We start from the raw sequence: 26696 nt of genomic DNA, 5'->3' as shown, positions 1-26696 counted from the left end.
GCACCTGTTCCTTCATCAGAGTAATAACTCTGAATCACCACACCAAAACTTAAATTTTGTATACCATCACAAATGAGATATGAGGTAATCTTTTTGATTGCTAAAATCAAAGTAAGCAAATTAATGAGCAAAACCTGAAAGCTAAACCTTTTAAATTCACAAATACAGCTGTTTCGTAGGAAAAGATGAGCAGCAAGTGATGAAGATACTACCATGACATAGGCAGAATGAAAGAAACATGTAATAAAATTCAAATTTACATTCATTTCACCAGTTTAAAAACTATTTTCAGGCATCCTGTTGGACAATTATTTACTCATTTCTGCTTGCATCATTTCTACTTTTTCATCACTACTGTGGTTACACGGCTATTTCCTGTCTTTGCAGGTATCTTAACCAAATGCCCCATATCAAAACACACAGTCCAGTCCACCAAATAATCACATCTTTATGCTTTATTCCCCTGTTAATATCAGATCGATTCCATTCCCAGATGAAGAAGCTGTGACACTGCTGTTTCTGAGCGAAAGGAAAATATACAATGCATATCAAAATAGCTCTAATTAATTTTTTATGTCAAGTAAAAAGTTTTCTGATAAACGATACCTCTTAGGAACTTTGCTTTCTATTTCATATTACTCACTCTTTCTATTTATTTTCTATATACAGCTAAAAACAATTTATGTGGTCAAAAAAACCCCATAGTATATTATCAATTTAATTTGTTTGTACAACACATTTATCATGTCTTTTGCATGGTACTTTAACATTGTAGCATTGTCCTCTCATCCTGTAGATTTTCCTTTATCAATAGATTCATTTCCTAATCTATCTTGAGATCAACAGGAGCCACATTGAGTAACACAGTGGTCATTTAAGACATTATCCCTATGTATTCAGGTTTCAATGGCATTAATAATACTTTTTTGTGACACATTTACATTCTCTTCTTTCCTAAATGAATACTAAAGATTTCAAAGATCATCAATGTTCAAAGAGTCTGCTCTGCAGTAAAGGAGGGTGCAACAGGGGCATTTTTGCTGGTTCACTAGTTACTTCAAACAAGCATCACATCAATGTCTTCTTTCAATTATTTTTTATTAATTAATCTCTTTTTCAGGATAATTGCTGTAAAGCAACAGACAGACACCATAAAATATGCAACAAAAATATGTGTGTACACAGAGATCAAAATGGAAAATAGAAAACCACAGATTTTTTCAGACCTCTTGCCTTCTCCCAGGGAGGTTTCTAGAGTTGCGAAGTGAGTTCTCAAAAACTCAAAGGACACTTCTATTTGGCATTAGGAACCAGTGTTCCAGTGTATGGAAATACAAGCACTTGGAGTCTTTGAACACAATCCTGAAACAGAGCTAGGTGTTTCTACACAAATAAGTTTGTGTACTTGAGTGTCATGTTTGTCTCCTACTCTAAATGCGATGACTGTATGAACCTTCACCAGCCATTTAGCTAGAAGACAATATCTACAGCTGATTGGAATGGGCCACCATTAGTTAAAACTTTCTGTAGCACTTGGCAGCCAGCTGTGAGTCAGTCCAGTTCTTCAAGTTATGTTCCTTTGGTGATTAATGCACTACATCAGCAAGCAGGAGCAACTGCAGAACTGAGGTTTCCCGTGCCGAAGAGAAAGTTCAGAATAGTGCATATGAACGTACATGAATACTTTAACATGAGGTTTTATAACATACTTTATGTCATACAGACAGTATTGATTCATTTTGACAGCATAAATAACCTCACCATTTGCTTTTATTGTCCCCAGTTAACAGGGTAATTGATATTCCCAGAGCGAATCAATGCAATATTGTGCACAGCCTTCATAAGAAATTATTTGCTTTGTTTTGTGTCAATGAATTATGGCCATCAATCCATATTATAAGCGTTATGTAAAGGTTTATTTAAACCTTTTCTATCATTAAAGCTACAAAAACCTTCACGATTTGTTTATATACCTGCAACAACGAAATAAAAATATTTCTGTTACCATGGTGGCTCTGGAATCGGTAAACTTTGGAGTACTGTAAGAAATAGTGCCAACTTTTTTTTTAAAACAACATACTTATCACATAAAATAGATGCTAATAATGTTAAAGTTCAGTTAACTGCAAGAGGTTTGGCATGTATAGTGAAATGAATCAGTTGCTGTATTTTTAACAGAAGATTTAACTTAATTTGTAAACCATCTAAAGAAAACTTACTTCTACAGGAAAAAAAATCTGAATTGGTACTTGAATAACTATTAGGTATAGAAAACATTAAAGCACATGTTGTGCATTTGTACATATACCTCAAAAGAAAAGGGTCCTTATAAAATCTCTTTGATTGCAGACTCAGTACAGAACTTGCAATTCAGAAATATCAATATGCTTATAGCTGTTTTGTGTTTATATGATTCATCTGCCCCTTTGCACACTGGTAAAACACAACACTAAACTTCAACAAAAAACAACCCAGCTCTATTTACAGATGCCTACTTCCACAGATCTGGCAACTGTGGCTTGAATTCAAGTTATATACACAGAAGTGAAGGCCAAAACTATTACAATTCACTTTTTGATCTTAACTACAATGCCCAGTTTGGCTAGCCCCAAGAGAAATTCAGACTTTAGCTGGAATTCTCCATAGCCTGTAGACTATACTCATAATTAAAGCACTTCAGATACATTTAAGGATAGGCAGGAGGAATCCAGTTCTAACTTCCCAGTTTGTTTTCCTGATGTTCTCTATGATAGCCTGTTTCTATGTAATCTTCATAAAAGTTGCCCCCACAATTGCTCTCACATTTTTCCCGTACTCTGCCAATACATTATTCATTCCACAAAACCACTGAAGTCTAAATCAAGGATCTAAGGAACCTTCCTTCCTGTCGTCTTTGGCAACGGAGAAAAACAGGCACCTCCAGTGACCAACTGGTTAACTTGTCTTAGATGTATATTTTAGGAAGAGCTGAACAACAATTTGAGGACCCTGTCTCACTGTCTGTGAAGGCTCCAAGACAGACCTCAGCAGTTAACTTCAGATGCCTAAGCTACACGAATCCTGCCTCTAGTTTCTCATCACAAAGAAAATTACCACTAAAGCTGAAGACACATACTTATCCCACTAAAAACGTGCTTCTGTAATTTACTATGCCAGTATCTTGCAAGGTATTTGTTGTTCACTGTATTTAAACTACTCCTAGCACGACACAAACTACGCCAGAGACACTTCCCTGTAACTTCTGGAAGGCAGAGAAAACAGTGTCAGTAAAATAGTGGCCATGCCAGAGCCGTACCCACTGAGGTAATTTTGCCAGCAAGAAATACGGAAGGCCCATGGCACAGCCCCAGCAGCACGGACCACACTGCCCGGGCCCGGGCTCACCGTGCCAGCTGCTGTCCCACGGGAGGTGGCACACCGTGATGGCTGCTGCCTGCCCCGAGGCCTGTGCAGCACACAGGGCTGGCACCACAGACCAGCCAGCTTCACCTAAGAGCTTTTGAAGCTAAGGAGGCTTCAAAACTGTGTGGCCGACCTCTGATCAGGCAGCTGAATAACTTCAGCTCACCCCTCTCTGCGTAATAACGGTGCCATTAAATGGCGACACCGTTTACCACACGCCGCATTTCCAGTCTAAATTACATCTCAGTTTTCAGAAATGTCAGTTTATAACGTTGCTTGTATTTCCACACATACGCTGAAAGCCCGATTACATGTCAGACCCAGTTTTAGCCCCCGCCCTGCCAGCGACGCCGCCCTCACGGGGTTCAAGCGCGCTGCCCAGGCCTCAGCACCCCTGTCAGCCACGGTGCCACCGCGCTGGCCCTCGCTACGGACAGCGCCCTTTGCCGCTGTCGGGCTGCACCCGCCGGGCCCCAGCTGCTCCAGCCAGGCCCCAACTGCTGCAGCCAGGCCCCAGCTGCTCCAGCCAGGCCCCAACTGCTGCAGCCAGGCCCCAGCTGCTCCAGCCAGGCCCCAGCTGCTCCAGCCAGGCCCCAACTGCTCCAGCCAGGCCCCAACTGCTCCAGCCAGGCCCGCGTGGGGAAACCGCTTTTTCCTTTTGAATTGGGCTTTGTTTTTTTCACGACCATGGCTGCGGCGGTAGCCGGCAGCGCAGGGCACCTCCCGTCCGAAAGGTGGCGCTGCGGGCGGCGATGGCGGGGAGGAGTTTGTCTCCGCTGGCGGCCCGTAGCCCGCCCTGCGGGGCTGACGTGTAGCAGCGAGGCGGCTATGGCGGCCGCCTGGGAGGAGATTCGGCGCCTGGCGGCCGATTTCCAGCGGGCGCAGTTTGCCGAGGTGGCCCACAGGTGAGCAGGGCGGTGCCGGTACCCGTTGCGGCCCCCGGAGCTCGCCGCCTGCCGCTGCGGCCCGCCTGCCGGCGCCCCCCCGTTCCCCTGCTCTGCCCGCCGGCCCCGGGGGGCGGTGTGCCGCGGGCCCCGGTCCTGTGACACAGCGGGGTCCCGGCGGGTCCAGCCAGGCGCTGCCCCTCTGCAGGCCCCCTTTGGCTGGCGCTGGCCTGTGTGGCGGTGCCTGTGAGCCCGCGGGGGCGTCTGGGCCCCCCAGATATGCAGGTCAACGGAAGTGCACGGCTTGTAGTCGCCGTGAAGTGCGAGCTGCTAAACGTTGTCACGGCTCTTCCTTGTGTGGTGTTGAGCAGCTGAGGTTGTTGCTCAGAACTTTGGTTTACTAAAGAATGGAAAGCGCACCAAACACGTAAAAAAAAAAAAAAAAAAAAAAAGTACAGAAAGATCAAAGACACAAATTCTGTAAAGCACAGTCATTCATATGTGCATTCTCTTAGCAAAAGGGGCTGGTGGCTGTTCAGGAGAAAAGCTCTTTTAGAGAGCTGACCCACATAAGTGAAGCCATATGGATGATTTCAGAGGTGATAAGTAGGATCCTGAAATTATTTTTTTGTCTTAAAAAGTATTCACACAAAGCAGCAAGTAATCTTCATTACACTTCCTGTGTTTAGTATTTTTGAAACATCACTTTAAAGTTAATTTTATCAAGTACTTACTTAGGATAACTGATTATTCCTTGTGTTGTTGATAGATTGTCAGAACGGAACTGTATAGAAATTGTCACTAAACTGATTGCAGACAAGCAGTTGGAAGTAGTGCACACACTTGATGGAAAAGAGTATGTCACTCCAGCACAGATTAGTAGGGAGATCCGGGATGAACTTCATGTTTGCGGTGGTAAGTGTGGCATTTGCTTTCTTCCTCTGGATTGGGAAGTGAATTTTCAAGACAAGAAAGAATTTGAAAGTTTTATTCAGTACTCTTAATCTTGCAAAAAAAAAAAAAAAATGAGCTTGCTTCCTGTTGCTTTATCTACACATTAATTCACCTACTGGTATTTTATTTTCACTTCAGATCTGTGTTAAGCTTTTAGGCAAGCCTATCAAGATACGTTACTTGACTCATTTTCACCACAGAATTTCTGAGGTAGAAGCAATCTAGCAACTCTTTTGAAGGAAATTTGTAATTTTAGTATGGTTAAGTATCTGTCGCAGATGTTTAGCCTTGACTCAAAATTTCAAAATCATTCTTCTTGCATGTCATTAGTAATAATATTTTTAAATAGTCACTGGCAATTGACAAGTCTTTTATTTTACCAGTATGAAGAGCCATCTGCTTTGTAAGATCCAACAGGTATATAAGAAAGTTAATATGCTTCAGACTGCTTTTTGTCAGTGTTTTTAATGAGAAAACAGTGTGGTGTATGTACCTTTAGGTCTTTAAGGGTCAATTTCAAGGCATTGTTTGGAAAATTAACTTCCTTATGTTTAGACAGATTAGTCATTTTCTGAGGATTACCACAAGTATGCCTTCGTTTGCCTTACACCATTGTGTATCATATGAGTATGATAGCTTGAGTTGAATTCAAAGTTGCTGATTTTTGTTAGTAGGAAGACACAAAGGTAGAAGGTTTTGGCAATCTCCATTTTGATACTCATGGACTAGTGATCAAATCCAGATCAGCATCAAGGCAAAAACTAATTGGCAGGCAGTTTGAACAGTGATTTTTACTTCTGGAAATTCTGTGCTGGATTGTCAGCAAGGCCATAGGGTAGAACACTATGGGATATCTTGCACTGACCACCTGTGGCTTCTGTGATTTGACAGTATATAAAGCTGAAGTTGGTTTAATTGGACTACAAAAAAGTAATGAAGAAATATTTTGTACATGATGGACTATGCTATATTCTCAACTGTTCAAACATGTTTTGTATACTAAAAGTATATTTGTACTTTTTTTTTAAGGTCGAGTAAACATTGTTGACTTACAACAGGTAACTTTTTAGTAATAAAAAACCTATATATTTCTTTCTTTTCTTCAACGTGTATATTGTAAATATGGACTTCATCAGTTATATTCCAGCCAAGTTATTTTTGCAAAAGAGAACAAACTTTATGAAGAGCTTATAGCTCATGTCAGAGTACTGCAGACTACTGAAACTGTCCATTTACTGCTTTATTGAAAGCTTCTCTCTGCTTAATGATAATCTAGGACCTCTGAAATCACCACTAAAATATGCAGATTTTCTTTATGAACTGTTTCTTTGTAAACTAAGGGGGGGGAACAGAAAATAAGTATGTTTTCTATTTAAATTTAAAGCTGCAGGAGCATGTATAATTAACTTTGCATGTCTCTCTGGATCTTCCCTCTTCCTTCATTAATCTCTTGTCTCTGCTAATCTTTATCCTCCAGTGGTCTTCCTCTGTGTCTAATTTTCCCTTCTGGCCTGAGTATCAGAACTGGCCTGGAATCAGAAAACCTTTCTGAAAGACAATTTTGTGTTTTCGGCTCATAGCCTTCTGGAATTTTTTATTATATAGGTTTCTTTTAACCTTGTCACAGTTGCAAAGAGAGCTTTTTCCCCCTAAAGCATTGCTGCTTTATTCCAAATCACAGATTAACTCTGTATGTATGCAATACTAGAAAAATAAAAACCAAGCTTTTCTCAAGACATAGGAATATGGGAGTATAATATCTGAATGTTTGAGAATTAATTTCAATTTAAAGTTCTGATGAGATGTTTCATTGGATTATTTTTTTAGGTAATAAATGTGGACCTTCTGCACATTGAAAACAGAGCTAATGACATTGTTAAATCTGAGAAAACTATTCAGCTTGTACTGGGACAGCTTATCAACGAGTGAGTACTGTCAGGAGTGTTATGTATAATTCGCATCTCTCTCTATTTTTTGAAATGCAGACTAGAAGCGATGGCCAGCCTTTGTTGCTTGTGAAGTGAAATACATTTTTCTTGACTGCTGCTAGGGCTGTTTGGTGGTGATCAGTGCTTCTTTTCCAAATGGCAAGTGAGGCGTCTCTCAGCAGAGCCTGCAGTGAATCCATAGAGCAAAGGCCTTACGTAATGTCGCTGTGCAGTATCCTGCACTTAAGAGGCTTTATTTCTTACCTAGTGTCTGTGTACAGCAGCCAGATCTCATTTACTCTGCAGCTTCGCTGCCTTCCTCAGCTATTGACAAACCCTTTCATTTTTCCCCACCTCTTGCTTTAGCTCACAAGCCTAAGATGTATGATCAAGTTATTTTATGGCATTCAGCACACAAACCACCACTGAAATAATACTCTTATGGGGTTGTTCCTATTACTGATTGCGCTGCAGGATTTATTCTTGGCAAAGAGCGTGAAGTTCCTGGCTCTCTTGAAGTAATTAAGACCTATCTTGCTCACCAAAGCCCTTTCCTAACTCTCATTGACATTTAATGTTTTCCTGTTGCTGCTTTTTGACAGTTTCATACAAGCAGATAAATGGCCGATTTTAATAGTAGCTACCTGGTTAGCAGGCTTTTTTCAAAAAAAAACATATTTTCACTCTACATTGTTCTCTTTTTTTTACGTGAAATAACCTTCAGATTATTTTTTCAAAGATGCAACAGAAAGAGGTATAGTACCAGGTCAATTAAGAATTCCATATTGGGCTGACAGATTAATCTTGAATTTCACATTTAATATGTTGGGTTATGGGGTTTTTTCCTCTTGTTTTTAAATAAGGAGTTACCTGGATCAATTAGCAGAAGAAATAAATGATAAACTGCAGGAAACTGGCCAAGTGACAATATCGGAACTCTGCAAGGCATATGACCTTCCGGGAGACTTCCTGATACAGGTGATGCAAGCCACCAACCTAGCAAATGCAAAGAATTGATGGCGTTTACCTTCTTTTGTTATCTTTACCATATCACATGGCTTTAATGGTGATGAGCTGCTTGTCATTCTAAGCAGAGAAGTATTAGATATATAAAGGTTGCAGTGTAACAGCTATTCACAGGTTGAGATTGATGTTTGCCTTTTCACTACTGGGCAAAATTTCTTCAGAATCTTTATGACTGTTAGGAACATATTAGGATTAGTAATGTTAGAAACGGGTTAGATTAGTGTAAGATCTGAAAATTTATTTGTTTGGAATATTAAAGTAGGGGTAATTTCATCAGTCTCATTAGCTAACCAGGAAGCAGAAATACAATGGTAGAGATCTTTCAGTTTATTCAGAAAAGGTAAAATAAATGTTCGTTTCTATAAGCTGAAGCCAGACAATCAAACTAGAAACAAAAAAACTACTTACCTTTGTTAGTGACTACTGTAGTGTTTAAAAGAATTAGGGAGAATTCTCTTACCGTTGTTGACTTCCAGTCAAGGCTGGGTTGTGTTCGGAAGGTACTGTTTTCAAAGGGGAATCCTGTGGTATGTGTTAGGTGAACAGCCATATTAGGTACCACAGACAACCTTGTTGACTCTCATTTTATGAGCAGATTTCCTCTAAGATTTGTCTCATGATCAGCTTCTACAAAAACATTTTTAACATAAAAAAATTATAATTCCTGTGCAATATTTCCTGGGTTTAGTTCGCTTTGCAAGGATGCACATTTATAAACTGTTTACAGCTCTTTCTTTTGTGTTTATTGTTGCTAATTTATATTTTGACTGTTTGAAAAAATGGATAGTGAGTTTGTCTGCCACTGATTTGTACAAAATTAATACAAAAGTTAAATCTTAGCTTTCCTTGTGCATCTCCAAACCATACTTACTTCTTTGCAAAGTTTTCTTTCATCATCAGATACACATGTATCTGATAGAAGAGGGGCATTGTTAGGAAAGCTGAATTCTCTGAAGTTTGGAATTTGGACCATAATGGCATCAACTTGCATGTAGTAAGGCACATTCTCAAGATACCTAAATAATAATTTCCACTTGTACTCCTCATTTCTGAATATTTTGTCTATCTTGGCGAAACTGACTTGCTGATCTGTTAATACAGATTTTTTGATTAATTTTTGTTTAATATTGTTAATATACAATTTTAGCAGTCATCCCAGCTTCTATTTGCAGGCATTATCGAGGCGTTTGGGTAGAATTATTCATGGACAGCTAGACCAGGAAAACCGTGGGGTGATTTTTACAGAAGCCTTTGTGTCCCGGCATCGAGCACGCATTCGTGGTCTCTTCACTGCGATTACTCGGTAAGTTACAGTACCTGCAACCACATACGAAAATATTGTTACCATAGGTCTTTATGGACCAGATTCACTTGCAATTGAAAAAGAAAAGAGAAGAAAGACCAATGGATAGATTTCTTCAAGTGTAATTCAGTTCCTGGGGTGAAATATTTAGTTCTATTTTACTTACTGTTTTTTACATGGTGACCTCCTTTGAAAGGAAAACAAGGGAAGTATAACAATATACTATAGAAAACATACGTAAGTTTTTTGGCTGAAGAAAATGTTAATCAGTAGTTTTTTCATCTGTTTGGAGATTATCTATTCTTATTGTCATTCTACCACTCCCCAGTTATTTAACGTGGTGATGTCTACCCAACACATGTGATTGTAGATAATTTTTTGTTATTAAATCAATAACCGTCTATGTTAATTTGTGTGAAGATAAGAACTTGGGACAGCAAAAGTTCCTTTGCAATAATTGTCATATCTTTGTTATAAGATACAACTTCATAGTGATTCAAAAGTAAAACCTTATAAGCTGTGATAAACATCAGTGTAGCACCCTGAGGCTAATATACTGTGTAGTTTTGTCCATCTGAAGTAACCTCTCTTATTGCTAGATTCTCCACATCAGTTTCAGGTCATTAACGTATGTTCTTTTATTTTTCTTTTTTCCAAGGCCTACACCTGTAAATAACTTAATCACTCGATATGGATTTCAAGAACATTTACTTTACTGTGAGTTTCAGTCAGACTGTTTTGTATTTTTGTTAGTTGATTCATAGATTCTTCATTATGAGAAGTATGCTTCCATAACAGCATTTTAGTATATAGACTTACTTCTGGAATAAAGAATAATATGGTTTTCTTTAGTGTAAAAAGTGTTAAACCTTTTCTGCTATCCATAACTGAAGAGATGTTCTTTTTATCTAAAGCAATGGAAGCATACGTTGATGAAATGCCTTTGGGGGCAGAATGATGCAAGAAGTACAGTACTCATTTTGTCGTCTGTTTCCGTATTTGCCCTTAGCTACTGGCAGTTTTATCAGTGAAGCATACAAAAGGGGACAGATATTATGTAGCCAAATGGCATTAGCTACTCTGGATTTTATTTATTGACTTTTCTCTGCGATAGTGGAGGCATAGCTTTTGTTATGCTCTTAGTTAAATGTCTGTACGTGCTGAGAGATAAAGCATATCCTTTAACTGTTTGCTTTTATTTTCTGCAGTTCCTTTTTAAAATGTAAATGTGTAAAGATTTCCTACCCAGCTGCTGAAACTTTTAGGCAATACTTAATTGTTTCTCACTTCTAACATTGCAGCTTTTCTTTGACTACCCCCTCCCATCTGTCCAAAATACTGCTTCAAACATCATTAGCCTTGCATGCTGGCAGACCAAGTGCTACTGGTATTCAGAATCCCTTAATGGTTTTCTATCTCTTCTTACAAAAGTTAATGTTTGTCTTTTGTTTGATTGGGTCTTTTTGCCTTCAGGACATTGCCCACTTTAGCTTCCCTGTGATATTTCCTTGCTTACCTTCTCGTTCTTTGCAACAAACTTATTCATTAAGAATTAAAATCTTAGCATTTAAATAAAATTGTATAAACACTCTACTTTCACTTAACCAATTTAAGGTTTTCTATTTTTTTATTATTTTTTTTAATGTGCCATTCAGGTATTCATAGAGTAAAAGGAAGATCTGTTAAACTGCATTATAATAATGTTGCAGTACCCAGCAAATTATCATCTTTTTCAAACAGGTCCTGCAAGTACATGATCATGTTTTGCTCATGTACAGTGTTAATATGAATTGAAGTTCTAGTGTTTTCCTGACACCAGTAATCATCATGATGGCTAAGTGTGTTGCTAGTACTTTCTTTTTATATGCGTACAATTTTTTAGTGACTTTATTAATCTTTTTCTGTAGTTCTTCTTACTGTATTTCATTTCCTCTACAGTTTTGAAAGTTTCAAAGAGCTGAGCTAGTACACATTTGATTTTATTCTGTCCATTTGCTGAGATACCATTTCAATTTCACAAATGCTGGAAACTTGAAAAATTTCATTTAATTATGTTACTTATACTCTGTGATTTTTATGTTTGTCATTTTTAACAGTCTGTTTTAAAGTTGTCTTTGTCAGTTTTGTCAGGAAAAAAAAGTAAGTTCAGTGTACTGTTTGTGTAATTTACAAACAGCTTATTATTTAATCAACACAGTATTACACAAGATGAGCAATATTCTTTGGTTCTGTCACATAGCTGTGTTGCTATTCATGAAAAACTGGCATGCAGTTATGATAGAAAAAAATTTTTGAAATCAGAAACTGTTCAAATTAAAACACTAATTTCAAAGTATGATGAAAGCACAGATGTTCATAATTTCTGAATATTGTGTTGCTGATGTAGGGCAGACATGGAGGAATGTGTATCTTTGCCACACTGGCTGAGACCTAATAGGACACTACAGACTACTCAATTGCCTTTAAAACTCGGGTGTGACATTACAGTAGTTCTGCAAAGGTCCTGTTGTTTTGTTTTAAAACAAAGACTGTCTAGACATAATTGTAGTAGGGGCTGTGAAATTTCCTATGAAAGCAACTTCTCTGCCCTGGAGTTTTAGAACCGGCACTTGGCATAAACCAAAAATTAATTGGCATCTTAAGTTCTCCCCATTTCTTTAAAGACCGGTTCATTGCTAGTGCTCCACAAAATTGTTTGAAAATCTATTAATAAAAAGAAGTTCAGATTGCAGGGAGCCAAACTGCGTTGTCTGACAGTTGCTTAAATAGAATAGGTATGTTGACTCTTTTCTAGGGTAACTAAACAATTAGTATAAAACACGAATTTTATTTTCAGAATCTATCATATAAGCTCAATTGTATACAAGGTCACTGAACCACAGCAGAATATGATTTCTAGCTCTTGTCTTAGATTACATAAAGCTATATCTTGTTTAAATCGGTTTATCTTCTACATTTTAGCAGTGTAAGTACTGTTTAGCTTTGTTAGTGGCAGTTTTGTTCAATAGCTGCTAGCTTTAGAGGTTTGTCTACACTATGGGCATATCTGACAAAAAAAAGAATAATGCTTTAATATGTGGTATGTCTTCTGGAACCAGGTTTTCAAGTAAATTTTCCTGTGTAGGTGAGCTAAACCTCCGTAGGCTGCACTAAGCATGTGTTAATGTTGACTGCTGCTCATATTTAATGAGGAAGAAGCAGTACCATGTCATACCATTTAATGTTCTGTTCTGGGGTAAATTCTGTCTTTTAATGGAATAAAAATCAAAGCAAAGTGAGATTATAAAGCTATCTCGCAAAGCTCTGGAAAATTAGCAGAGCTTGGCAGTTGGTGTCACTAATTTTTATACTGATTTACGGAAAGGCAAAAGCAGAACATGGGTGGCAAATCAGGTATTTCTGTGCACCTTTAATGGATAGAAAATATTTCGCATTGAGAAAGGCTTAGTACTTTGGTACTACCAGCTACCAGTAAGTTTTTTATCAGCAGTATTTGTGCATTATTGGCAACAGTGTTGTAAACCATGAAGATGGTCACCAGTAGACGGTGCTCATATTTATGCAGTTTAGTTAGAAATTTTTCATGTCATTTTACTGTGTACAGATCTCACTTTTTCCAATCTTGTTTAACATGCAAACAGTGAATTTGAAGAGAACATTATTCATAAAATGCTCATATTTTATTGGCTCATCAGAGAAAGATTCTTTTATGACTTCTTTTTCTAAATTAAAAGCTCAAACTGTCGATATGTGTGTTCAGTAAGTTTTACTCCTGCCATTGTGGCTCACTCTTTTGAAACATTGTATTATTTTGAAAGCTTTTATCAAGACATTCTGGTAAGTGTTAAAAGTAATTGATAGAACTCAGAAATGTTTCACTGGAACAAGCACAAACAACTAATGGGTGGGAAAAAGAAGAAACAAAACAAGGGAAATAATTACTATGTTTTGATTAATGGGTATATTGAAGTGGAAAATGTCAATTTATTTTCTTCTTGTAGCTGTGCTAGAAGAACTTGTTAACACTGGTCGTCTAAAAGGCACAGTAGTTGGTGGGAGACAGGATAAGGCTGTGTTTGTTCCAGACATCTATGCCAGAACGCAGAGCAACTGGGTGGATTCCTTTTTCAAGCAGAATGGTTATTTAGGTAATTAATCTGTATTCTCGTAGATAAAATATCTTTCTAAAACTAGTTTAGATAATTTGTCTTACCCTAATATAGCTAGTGTCTAGAGTGAAGCCTCACAAGAATAAGTGGAAATCAATACAGTAGTTGATACTCCACGGTTAAAAGTCCATCTTGCATATAATCATATATATTGCTGCATCACAAAAAAAAACATATTTCAGCAGAAAGAACTATACTGCTAAACAGTAACTTTATTTCTCACAAATAGAGTTATAAATGCTACTTTTATTACTGTTCTGAAAACATTTCTTAAACTGCCCATTGTAGACTTCTCAGATGGTCATGTTTGACCCACGTGGTTGGGGTTTCAGTCCAGGCATCCAAATTACAACCAAACTTTGGCTTTTAATAATCCAGATAACGAAGCGCGCAGTGCACAGGAAGAACCTTTTCCAAAATAAAATTTAAAGAACTGGAGTGGGTAGCACTAGGATCCTGGTTTGAATCCAGACAAGTCTGTCTAACTTAAAGCTGAGTGATGCTGGACAATGCTGTTTTAAAACAGGAGCTATGGGAAGATGTGGACCTGAATAAATAGAGGAAGGTACCCCTGTGGTCCCAAAGGGCCAGCCCCTAAATAACAGTTAGTCTGGCACTTTGAAAAGGTTCAGCATAATTTACTGTGGTAGTATTAAGTGTTTCTGTAATACTGCTTGACTGACAGAATTTCTGTCAAAGTCTTTGAATGTTTCCAGAACATCTAAGATTGAACTGCCAAATAGTTGAAATGCTTTGCTTATGAAGCATTGCACAATTCTATGAGTATATTGGAGTAACTTTTGAAAACAAAACATTTTGACATTGTAGATACTGTAAATATTGTTCATGTAATTTTAGAATACTTTGGAAAGATATAATTGCAAGGCTAAACTTAATGGTGTAAGAACCTGCACATTTTTGGTTTTTTTCTAAAACTCAGACCAAAGTCTCCATGATTTAATCTTCATATTTCTAATAGCTATGTTTAGGTGTAGCTTGTACTGAACTAAGTTTTAGGTCAGCATCAGCTTGAGGCTGCATTTACTTGTATGAAAACTATATGTAATTCTTCATTTCCTGCTTTCAAAAAAATAACCACATAAGATCCTGTATGTATATGGAGGTACTTAAATGTAACAGACATCCTCTTTTATAGAATTTGATGCATTGTACAGACTTGGCATCCCCGACCCAGCAGGTTACATCAAAAAAAGATACAAGTCCGCACAGCTCTTATTTCTCAGAGCAGCTTGTGTTGGTCAAGAAATTGTGGATCAAGTTGAAGCCTCTGTAGAGGAAGCCATCAGCTCTGGAAACTGGATAGATGTAGCAGTAAGCAATCCTTTCAGTTGTTGGATTTTTTTTGTGTCATATGGTACTTTATTGAAACTACACATATGTATAATGAAAATTCCATGTTGTCGAAGAAGAATATTCAGTTTAAGTAAAATAACAAGTAAAAAGGCATTATTTGCCTTTTAAGTTGGTCTGAACAAAACCAGGGGAAGGACATATCAATATTTAGTTGATAGATACCTAAGACTAACTTTCATTTCAGAATTAGTGCTAATGTATTTTGCTAGAGAGTAGTATATTTCTGTGGGGATTTTTTGGAAAAAGTTTAAACTGAATTCTTGAAACAGTTCTGTTAAGCAGAGGGTTATTAGCCATTATGCCCTGGCTAAATCCTAATTTTAGACATTACAGCACTACTTTGTTGTTTGTAAGGAGACTCGCTGCTGTTTTGTGTTTGGTATTACCCTATATCTGTTGAGTTGCATTTTGAAGAAGCTGCAATGGGGTTTGCTCAGAGGTAGCACATATTCTAAAGCAGTGTTGATTTTGTATGTTAGAAGATTTAAAATAGAGTTTACTCTTAAAATACTAGTTTAATTTTAAAAGTGCAATATATTTTAAATACTTAACAGATGTCAAATGGGTTGTCTGTGGATTCTTTTTGTCCACATACAAGTATGTCTGTCCTTTCTAGAACAGGTTATTGTATATATATGATTTTGATTTTTCTTTACCCTAGACTCTTCTGCCCAGCTCATTGTCAGTAGAAGATACTGGGATTTTGCTTCAGCAAGTGATGAGATCTTTAAACAAAAATTCTTCAGGTTTAGTCTTCAGTGACACCATTGTAGTCAGTGAAAAATTTATAAGCAGCTGTGCCGATCTATTTTCTGGTATGATGCAACAGAAAGCTGAAAAGGTACAGGTGTTTTTATTGGTCAAGATGCAATATACGTTGAGTGTTGGATTATACTTTATATGACTTTGTTTGGTGTTACCATCTCTTTACATCTCATCTGAAATACAACTTGAGAAGGACAAAAATGAAGAAAAGGTTTGTGTATGTAATTGGTGTAATTTAATGTATATTCAGTTGCACTCAGGAAACACCATCACACTAAATGTACGATCAGATGCTGAATTTTGAAGAGAAGAGTAAATGTCTCATGTGTTGCACTGGGAAAAGATAATGTTACATTGATATAACATATTAATATAATATATATTTTAATGTATAACATAACAAAATAAAAGTGGACAAATGGCTTAAATGTTTTCATATGTATCTTTTGTTGCTGTGTGTATCTTTTTGCTATTAAGTGCATATTTTTCATTTTAGGAAATGAAAAATAACCCTGTTAATTTAATCACTGAAGAAGATTTAAAACAGACTTCTAGTCTAGAGAATTCATATGCTAATAAAAAAGACAAAAAGGATGAAAGAAGAAAGAAAGCAACAGGTAAGGCATCAATATTTAGCTTAAGCCAAAACCAACAGGAAAAAAAAAAAAAACAAAAAAAAAGGCTTGTTTAGCCTTGGAGATATTGAAATATGAAGTTAATATATTTTGTAGTCCATTAGTTGCCTCCAGTTCATTGCTGAAGTTATTTAATAATCCAACCACTTTTCATCATTATACTGTAGATGTAGATATATCTGAGCTATGTCCGTGAGAACTAATTTCAGATTTAGAAGTGCAGACAGAGTACCATAAAGGTATCTTGAGTTTGTCCAGCACAAGGCAGCTGGTTTTAGAAGCAAGGAGTCCATGTTTGCTTATTGGTGTGTACGCTATGGTCACATAACACTGAGTTGTGCGGTGAGGGCTGACCAAACAAGTATTATTAGCACAGGGACCTTTCTACTGTTTTTTATTACACAGTGTAGATACACTCTTACTCTCCACTTTTCAGGGATCCAAGAAAATGAAAATACTTCTTAACAGTCTTGAGAAGTTAATTCCAAACTCACTCTGTCTAAATTGATAGATGAGGGGTTTGGGGTATTTTTTGGAGAATATTAATATTGGATGTCTTTTCTGGGAGTCCCATGCAGACAATTTTCTGTTGTTTGCATGTATAACAATTATTTGGAATTTCACACAGTTTACTTTAAGGTGTATTCTGGGTTAAATTAATCCCAGGTCTTACTCCATTTTTGTGGTAGCTGTTCAGAATAGGTTTTAATCTTGAGGAAGACTAAAAATGTGTGGGTTTAACCCTTTCAAATCTTTCTGGTTTTTAAAATATTATTCAGACTAAAGACACTATTTTCAGTCCCAAAAACTTTATGTGGCTCTTGTGTTGCTACAGCACAGCTGAGCAATCTATGTTGAACTCTTATGCTGAGTTTCATGTGAGGATTAGAGCACTGATGCATCTAGCTTAATGGAATATACTCATCTGCAAAATTAAACATTATATTCTACTCTTAAAAAGGCCATGACTGAGTTGACATGGAAATGAAACTTTTTCTTGTCAAAAGTGACAGCAGATTTTCTAGGCCATAGCTGAGGCACAGAAGCTTGAACTTTAATTGAACTGTCATACATAGAATTACTTCAGCTTCCAGCCCTCTGAGGAGTGAGACTCTACTGAGCATGTACTACATGTCTAGACACATTCATATCCACAGGTAACATATGCTGCGCTATCAGCAGGAACTACTCTGAAGTGGTTCCTGAAGAAAGGAAGAGGTGGTGAACTGGTTTGCTGTTCCTGCAAAGTAATGCTTAAAAATCCATCTATAGCATGTAACAGCTGCAGTTAGCTTTGTGAGTAATAGCATCTTGTCTTTGTGTTTCCTTTTCTTAAATGATAGTACTATTGCATAATGTAGTTATGTGAAAACTTGGACCATGTATTTAAATGGAAATATTAGTACTTTCTCAAGACTTAATACATATATAGAACCAATTCTGGAGTTTAAATTTCTTTCAAGTGGAAAACGAAGGGAACAAGCTGTGAAAAAGGGAACAAACAGCAGAACAGTTTACCTTGTGGAGAGGGCCTGGATTCTAAATTGAGGTCCTGTCTGCAGCATGAATACATGGATTACGGGACCTATGAACTAAGAAATCTGTTACGTTCGTCAGAACTGGAACATCTCATTGCTTTATAATCATCTAAGAGTAGTTGAAAAAGAATTAGTGTTTTAGATAATTGAATGCACGCTTCCAATAATATTTTGGATAAATGCATACTATGTAGGATTGGTCCTCCTGAAAGTTAGCAAAGTTACATTATCTGGAATATTTTTGAGTAGGTCAGTTATTCTGGTCTATTATTCACTGAATAAAAAGAATAAATGCTTTCTAAGATGCTATTTTCAGCCAACAGAAAATCTCCCATTACATTGTGGGTGCTGGTAGCTCATCTGTTTTCAGCTGGAAAAAGATACTGCTCTTTTTTTTTTTTTTTTTTTTTTTTGAGAGAGAGTTGTACATTTGATATGGTTAGTATTTGTGTTTATTAATGACATTAGCTTAAATAAAGTTTTGACCGTAGTTGCTTTTTTTTCATAAAAATGACATTTAAGGCCCTAAGATTGTGGAATATGTATTGTAGGTAATGTTTAGAATCAGGTTGTGGTTTCTTAAATTAGCATTAACAAGTAACACAGATAAATTACCATAATACTGTAAACTTAAGTGCTACAACTTGACTGTGACCTAAGCAAATAATTCTCCACCAGAGGGCAGTGGGAGTGTGAGAGGAGGAGGAGGTGGTAATGCTAGAGAGATCAAGGTTAAGAAAACCAAGAAGAAAGGAAGAAAGGACGCTGACAGTGATGAAGAGACACAAGCAACTAACACAGGTTTGTTGTTTTATTTTGGGCACTGTCTGTTCATACTGACATGTTTTTATCATTTACTTTTCTACATCTCTGTTTTAACCCACTGTATTGATAGAGTCAGGTAAAATATCAAAGATGAGAATGCTGTTTAATTAGAATTGTAGCAGTGGCTGTGATGTTGCTATTTAAGTGAAACGGACATACTATATTCACTGACAAGTATAAGTCAGTCTTTAAAAAATAAATTTAAATAAAGGAAATGAGAGCTTTCTTTTTTAAAAATATTGCTTTTGTGTAGGAAATGCTTTAGATTTTGGGATTAATATTACACTTGGTTTCTTAACACCTCCTGAATGTAGTGTAAGATAACAAACTAGTGTATGATAAATGGAGGAGTTCTCGTCCAGTTCCAAAGCTTAATTAGTTTAAATTAACAAATCATAGCAATAAAACAGTATTTAGATATTTTTCCTCATAGGGATAAAATATGCAGTCAAATTTTTAATATTTTAAATAAGATTCATCATGTTAAACTAAGACTTCTGTATCTGAGCTAGCTACCTTTGTAACTGTTGACTTTGTAGTGAAGTAGGTACTTTGAAGGCCTAGTCGGTTCACAGTTGGTTTAGATGTGCATTACAGGATGAGTTTGAACCGCTACCATTGGTGCACATTTCTCTACCTTTACTGTTAGGAGAAGGAGCATGGATGGCTTTCTCAGAAGTAGATGCCTACATTGTTAGTCTTTTAGCAAACAGTAGTTGCAAGTGAAAAAATCTTAATTATGTGTTATTTCTTTCATTTGATGGAGTACCAGAACTGTGTACTTCCATTTTATATATAGTATCTAGACTTTCAACACTGGCTGAAAAATACTTCTAAACATCATACTTGAAGTTGTGAAGTACGGAGTTTTAATTTTGTATGATACTACTCACAGATTACCATAATTCACATATAAATGAAGTTATTTTTCAAGACTGCTCAGTTACTGAGTAAAACAGTGTTAAATCACCTTTTTTGTTGTAGCCTTACATATTTTTATGGTTGTTGATGTTTGTATTGCTGCATTGTAAATAAACAGATTGAACCAAATTCCCAATATAAACTCCGATGTAGCCTTCTCATTTATAAATAAGAACCTTCCAAAACCTGATTTAACCTCCCCTTTCCACCTGTTTATGTAGCCTTGTATGTTGCTCGTTGCTGCTGTGGCACAGCTAGGAACATCATTGATTTCCATTCATTCAATTACTTTATCTGCAAAATGAACCTGTTTTATGGTGCATCTGGAACATGGAATGCCTGTCCTTTTCTGGTTCCCTGTCATCATCCTGATTTCATTCTTATATGTAAAAACCTAAATTCTGCAGCATGCAGACAAACTTCGTACTTCGTCTAAAACCAAAATGCAGATCCAAAAATTTGTATGCATTTACAAACAGCATATAAGTTGATTTTGTTACTGGGAGTTCTTCTCTAGTTTAATATTCTTGTTTTATCATGTCTCAAATTTTATACTGTAACCTCAATTGTAGGATACTCTTTTACTAAATGGGGTTTAAAAAAACTCCAGCAACCTTGTGAAATCCTTCAAATAGGAACATTCTATTCAGTTTTGGTGTTTTATAAAGCTGTGTTTGGTCTTGGTGACATCACCGTTTCTGACCTAATTGATGTGCCAGGCAGTTTGAATTGTCTCACCAAAAATGCATGCCCTAATACACTGCTTAAGTTGTCTATTACAGAAAATAATTTCTAAGAGATCAAAAGATAAATTTTGTAAGTTTTTCATATGTGTAAAACTTAACTGTCATGTGTAGTCATCCCTTTTTTTGTATTGTTGGTAACGCATTTTTTCTGTGGAGGTTTCGACTTAGAGGCATTTCAGTGTCCCATGCCACAGAGTACTGTAGCAAAACTTAATATGATGTTTTCTCAGTGAATGTTGCTCATGGCCACTACAGGTAGGAATAAGCAGCCGGAGTTCCCTTTCATGTCACAAGAGGAAATTCAGGATGTTTTAAAGACCCACATGCAGGATTGCCCTGAAGAGCTTATTGCAGAACTCGCTGAACATCTAGAAAGGTAATTTTGTGATTCAACTAGAATTAGAAAGTGTGTGATTCACTTCAGATGAATCTTCTCTTCAATCTGTTTTCTTAGAAAAAAATGTTTTGCTGATGGAAGTGAACCACAGTACTCATTTTTTGTACAGCACCATGTTACATACTTGCTTATGTATCAGAAAGCTGTGCTGACACAGTAAAGAGAAATAATGCTTCTGCTTAGCAGTAGGTGGTTCTGCATCCTTCATCAGCAAGCGTATTTTCAGGTTCGTGGATGTATTTCCACCCCCTTAAACTGACCCATGCTGGGGTTTCACCAGTCCCATCTTGTGTACAACCCTTGGTGTATGTTCATGTTTTCTGTCTTCTGTGGTTCTGCTGGTACCTATGTGAACTAGGTAAGCTAGGTCAGCAAAGTGATCTGAGCCAAGATGAATAACTTTTTTTAAAAGGCGTTCCTTACAAGAGAGAGAATGCAAGTGTATGTGTTCAGGGCAAAAAGAACAGGATAGGACCATAACAGCCCAAGCCTGAATAAAGTTGGAGTGCAGAGGTAACTCCATCTTTAGAAGGCCCTGTGCTATTTTAATGCAACTTAAGTCTTCCCCTCTTATAGCTCTTATTGATCTGAAATTTGTACAGAGACCCCTGAAAGAGTTTGTGAATAGTGTGGCTTCTGGAAATCTTCTCGATCTTCATCTTGTTACCATTTAGGAGTTGTTATGAGTTAAAATCTTGGCAAGCATATACGTACCATGCATACTGTAACCAACAGTACTTCTGCTATTACAAATGTACATTTTAATTTCCTAGTGCCTTTTTTCTGATTTCCATAATTTGCTTTTTATTTATCTCACCATTCTCCGGCATTTATGTCCCATTAATTTACTGTGTAACGAGGCAGCTTTCTCTGTTGCTGGTATATTTGGAAAAACTTCTATAGTTTTGTACTTTGCTCAGTGTTCCCTTTTTCTCCTTTCTTCTTCCCTGTTCCAAGACCTTTAACAAAAACTTATCAGGAAGTTGTACGTTCCGTTTTTACGTCTTCAATATCTTCCTCTGGAGCTAGCAGAAGACAGACTATGAAGGACTTACAGGAGGAATTCTCAAACTTGTACAGCAACATTCGGTTATTTGAAAAGGGAACAAAGCATTTCACAGGTACAATGAATATATACTTTTAAAAATGAATATGCTCCTTCAAGGAAATTGTATTTATTCCAGAATCTATATTCAAGGACAAAGAAGAGCAACATTTTAAAAAGGAAAACTTAGAAATGTGTTTATCCCTCCTAACACTGACCTTACGCTGGAGTGCATTGCTTTGCACACTTCCTTAAAATATATTCTCTTTATTTCACGTCCAGTCTGTTATATCTGCTGTCAAGATAATTATGTGTTCTTGTCCTTGCTTCCAGAGTGTTTGCATGTCTTCACAGTTTTGGTTGTTCATGGGGGAAAAACAAAAAACAAATTAGTAAGCTTACTTCATTCTGTCACCTGTCCCCCTAATGAAACATTTGGATACTACCTGATTCTAAGAAGCCCCTGTTAAAACCTCTTTTAGGTTTGGTACTGAAAGTAGCTGCTCCTTGAGGGTAGTTTTTCAAGGTGTAGATTCATTTTGCAGTGAGTTACTGTGTAAAGCGTCTTCTTTAGGTACTGTATTTTGTGACAGAAAAGTAGCATTAGGAAAATACTGTAGCCGTTTCAAAGATTCTGCTGTATTCAGCTTTCTTCTAGACCTTCCCCTGTGGAAAACTTAGAACAAAAAGAAACATAAGCAAATGTCCCATTTATTCCTATGTTTAGTAATAAATAGAATTATTTCCCATTAGCCTTTGTTCTTGTACATGTGTTCCATAGGCTCTTTTTTCTAAAAGTCTATTGTTTCAATCTTAAAGTCATGTGCTTGCTCTTCTTTGAACTGCTTCTCTTGTAGACCTTTCCTTTACATAGTTTTTATTTGTTGATGGATAGCAGTGGTTGTTCATTAGTGGTTTAGGAGGATTGTACAGGGATTAGTTTACTGCTTATACAGATACACCTTTGAAACACTAACAAAGCATTAAAATGCTCCTACAGACCCGAGGGCTGATATTTTTCACTGAGGTAAGTTCCATAAGCAGTTGCAAATGAGGGATGTTAGCTTCATGGATCCAGATAACCTTCTCAGACTAGTCGTGGTTGATAGAGTCCACATTTTAGGAGGTGCTGTGATAACTGTCATAGGACTTATATAACTATAGTAAGTTACTTTTAATCACTTCTTTTTAACAGATGAGACTCAGACTAACCTTGCCAAACACCTGTTGAAGACTGTCTGTACAGACATTACAAATCTTATTTTCAACTTCCTAGCATCTGATTCAATGATGACAACAGAAAATTTTTCTACAATCACAAGTGAGGTACACAGATAACAGTTCCTTTTTAACAGTCTCATGTAGATCAGTGATGTTTATTTAATTATCTTCTGTTTAAATATGCCTACAGCTAAAATGGTAATAAATATTACAGATTATTTCCATTCTTGTCTCATATAGGTCCGGACCAAGATTTTAGGTAAATTGCCAGAAGACACCAAAGGTCCTTTAACTAAACTGCATACTTCTCTGAATGGCAAGGTAAAGTGATCCAGTGTCTGAGTTCAGATTTTCCATTCTGCTGATGCAGTGACAATAAGCAGGTGACATACATAGTGTAGTACGTAACTGCTGCTGCTGTGAAAGATGAAGACAAAATAATATTTTGCATTTGTGTAAGTCATTGAGAATAAGTACATTTTCATATCTGTGAATGTTAAGAGGTGAAAAGGTGGCCTTACAGTTTTATACTGATAGTTACCTAGTTTTTTGCTTCCAGATGGAATCCAGAGTGTCTTTTATGTGCAGGTGAGAAAAGTAAAAGCTGAGAATCAGCGGTTTGAAGTTGTTGGTGTTTCCTGGATTTTCTTCCTGAAGTTCCTGATTGTTCTCCCATGTATTTCTTAACTAATAAAAATCCTAGATATGTAAAAAAAACTTTTCAGATTATGTCAGTGTAAATACAAAAGAAAGCCATTTATTACTTCTTTTATGTGAAGGGCCATAATGATATGTTTCTTAAGAAAAAATATTTCTGTAAATAATTGTAGAACATGTATTCCTTTTTTAATTCTATTTTTAATACTAATGGATTGTAGTTGCTGTTAATATTTAAGTATATGAACTTTTGGAAGATGAATAACATTAATTTCTAGTAAGTACTTTTTACTTTCTCCTTTCTTCCCTAGTTTATTCCAAATTTATTCACAGTCATCTGCTATGTGATTAATTGTGAACAGTAGTTAACCTCTTTAATAATCTGCTAACATGTTTTAAATACTTATATAATTTTTTAATAGAGTATAGAAGATTTTCTTTCATGCCTTGATTCTGCAGTGGATATATGTGGTATTATGGTGAAAAAAGGAGACAAAAAGAAGGAAAGGTACCTTAATTTTATTTATTCTGTGCACAGTATGTGAAACTTAGCTTTGTTGCTGCACAAATGTTAGGTGGTTGCTTTGGTAGCAGTCATACGGACTGCGTACATAGAAGTCTTTCTTTCCAAACTATTTAACTGAAAAATACAAAGCCAAGCAGTCTTAATTCCATAGGAGCAGAAGGAGGGGAAGGTTCATATTTAGCTAAGTTACTTGAGTTGCTGCTTACAACAACTCATAAATTCTCAAGGGGGCTTTCAAAATTGGAGGTGCACCAATGCTAGCTTTTTTTTTTTTTTTTTTGATGTAGAATTTCACATGAAATGGTCAGTCAGAGGAGAAACTTAAAATTAATTGAATTCAGATATGTTTTAGTCTATTACCAACTACTCTAAGACAGAATGAGAAGCATATTTTTGTATAATGTATTCCTGTTCCTTAGGCAAGTCCTGTTTCAGCATAGACAAGCTCTGATTGAACAGCTGAAAGTCACAGAAGATCCAGCTCTTGTTCTGCACCTGACATCAGTACTGTTATTTCAGTTTTCAACCCACTGTATGCTTCATGCACCAGGAAGATCAGTACCGCAGATCATTAATTTCCTAAGTGGCAAGATTCCAGAGGTATTCCTGTGTAGCTTTTTAAGGAGAAAGTACCTTTTTTATACGACAGAACATAAAAGTGGTGCCTTATATTATTTCTGCTACATAAGACTGGCACCTTTGTGTTTCATGTCTAATCACTACTTTATGTACATAATATAAAAGTTCTCTGATCATCTGTATTGTATTTCAGACATCATTTCAGGGATCTGTCTTCAAGATTTTTAAAATGAAATTTTAAATCTGTTATTAGCACAGTAGCTTTTGCCTTTATCCATAGAGACAGCTATGTATTGGGGGATATTCTTATAACTGAAATTTTTTACACTGTTTCCTCCCAGCTAGAGCATGGTTGCTTTTGAAACTTTTCTAATTCAGTTTTAAAGAAATACACAACTCTTCAAAAGAAAAATATTTAAATTCTATATTCTAAACTGGCAAAACTAGTGCTGTTTACTAACTGCATTGCTTTCCCACTTCAGTGGTTAATTGCCCTGTTCTTGCAGCACGAATGCACTTTCATTTTTCTGACTCTTTGAATGTCTCTCAGGATTTACGTTGCAAAACACCTTGATAGAAATATATTTATATATCTCTAACCCTCCTTAGGCAAGACTAGGAGAATGCTTTTTTGAAAACTTCATATCTAATTAAAGGTCTGTGTACCTTCTCAATGTGTAACGTTGACGTTCCTTTATTTTGTTCTGGTTTTCCCCTCAGGATCAGCATTCTCTGTTAGTCAAATACCAGGGATTAGTAGTGAAACAGTTGATCAGCCAGACTAAGAAAACTGAACACGGAGACAGTGACACAACAGATAACCTGGAAGAGGAGGAAGGAGCAGACACCATTCGAAAAGAGCTCCAGGAAATCACTACCTCTATCAAAGATCTTGTTCTGAGACCTAGGAAATCTTCTGTAACAGAGGAATAAAATTATTGTTCAGTGCATCGACATCTATGATACAGTCAGATTTTATTTTTTTTATCCTGAAGGGAAAGATAGCAGAAAATGCTTGACAAACTAAAATTTGGCTTCTAACAATTGCAAATAACAGCCAGTGAACACAGTTGTTGAGTAATGGTGGCAAATAGAGGGTTTTTACGTACTACTGCAACGTACATTTAACACACACATACATTTAACACACATTAAATGTAGTTGTGACAGAGCACAGTTGTGGACACTTTGGGTAAGAAATTAGGGGTTTGTAACTGGCATATTCATGTGAGGCCTCAAGAAATGGTTATTCTTCAAATAACAATGCATTCTGTTCCATACAGACACAGGCGTATAGTTTTACATTTCTGATTTGGATTTATAGTGATCTAAGGATTGCATATAAGTGTATAAGCCTGTATATCTTAATTTCAAATACTAGTTTTGAAACATATACCGATCCCTGATAGTATACCAATGAAATGCCATCTTTAGGTTTTGATACCTCTAGTGGATGTTTTCAGCTTCTGTTCACTGGGCCACAGCATTGAGTACAAGTGTATAGTGCTAAACTTAAGAGAGCTGACCTAGTACTAATGTGAGTTCGTAAATGTACTGAAAGCTTACGGAAATCGGCACACTCATGCTGTTAATGTCCATAATAGCTGTTCATTTACGCCTTGTAATCTGGACAGAGGAAATGATACCCTTTTGCATTGATGTTTTGGGAGAGGGTAAATACTGTTACGCTTGCCATATTTTACATGCTGTATGTTCATTCAGCAGACTTACAGAGCTCTTAGTCCACTTCCCAGAGCTGTTAGAAGCACTTGCTGCATTCTGTCATCTTCTTGAGAGAGCT

The 26696-nt window shown here is 36.7% G+C and overlaps 1 protein-coding gene across 1 annotated transcript; it reads left to right on the top strand.

The window, feature by feature from the left end:
- Positions 1 to 4181: 4181 nt before the first annotated feature.
- UFL1 (UFM1 specific ligase 1) lies at positions 4182 to 25849 on the top strand. The gene is made up of 19 exons (XM_040597812.1): positions 4182 to 4307; positions 5056 to 5201; positions 6270 to 6298; positions 7068 to 7165; positions 8032 to 8146; positions 9367 to 9497; positions 10156 to 10214; positions 13499 to 13645; positions 14823 to 14998; positions 15702 to 15881; positions 16302 to 16422; positions 18657 to 18779; positions 20726 to 20846; positions 21825 to 21988; positions 23108 to 23238; positions 23374 to 23454; positions 24213 to 24298; positions 24736 to 24916; positions 25616 to 25849. Exons 1-19 carry the CDS (start codon positions 4231 to 4233, stop codon positions 25826 to 25828), a joined length of 2379 nt encoding a protein of 792 aa, XP_040453746.1. The 5' UTR covers positions 4182 to 4230; the 3' UTR covers positions 25829 to 25849.
- The last annotated feature ends 847 nt before the right edge of the window (positions 25850 to 26696 follow it).

This window comes from Falco naumanni, chromosome 6 (assembly GCF_017639655.2).
Source record: "Falco naumanni isolate bFalNau1 chromosome 6, bFalNau1.pat, whole genome shotgun sequence".
Classification (NCBI taxonomy): domain Eukaryota; kingdom Metazoa; phylum Chordata; class Aves; order Falconiformes; family Falconidae; genus Falco; species Falco naumanni.
The sequence above is the reverse complement of the archived record's forward strand: the minus strand, read 5'-3'. Positions and strand labels throughout refer to the sequence as shown.

Bases quoted from the DNA above. Each gene is read 5' to 3' on its own strand.
- UFL1 (XM_040597812.1), top strand. From the start codon at position 4,231: ATGGCGGCCGCCTGGGAGGAGATTCGGCGCCTGGCGGCCGATTTCCAG. The intron at 7,166-8,031 runs GTGAGTACTGTC...TTTTTAAATAAG, and splicing joins CTGGGACAGCTTATCAACGA to GAGTTACCTGGATCAATTAG. The intron at 23,455-24,212 runs GTAAAGTGATCC...ATTTTTTAATAG, and splicing joins ATACTTCTCTGAATGGCAAG to AGTATAGAAGATTTTCTTTC.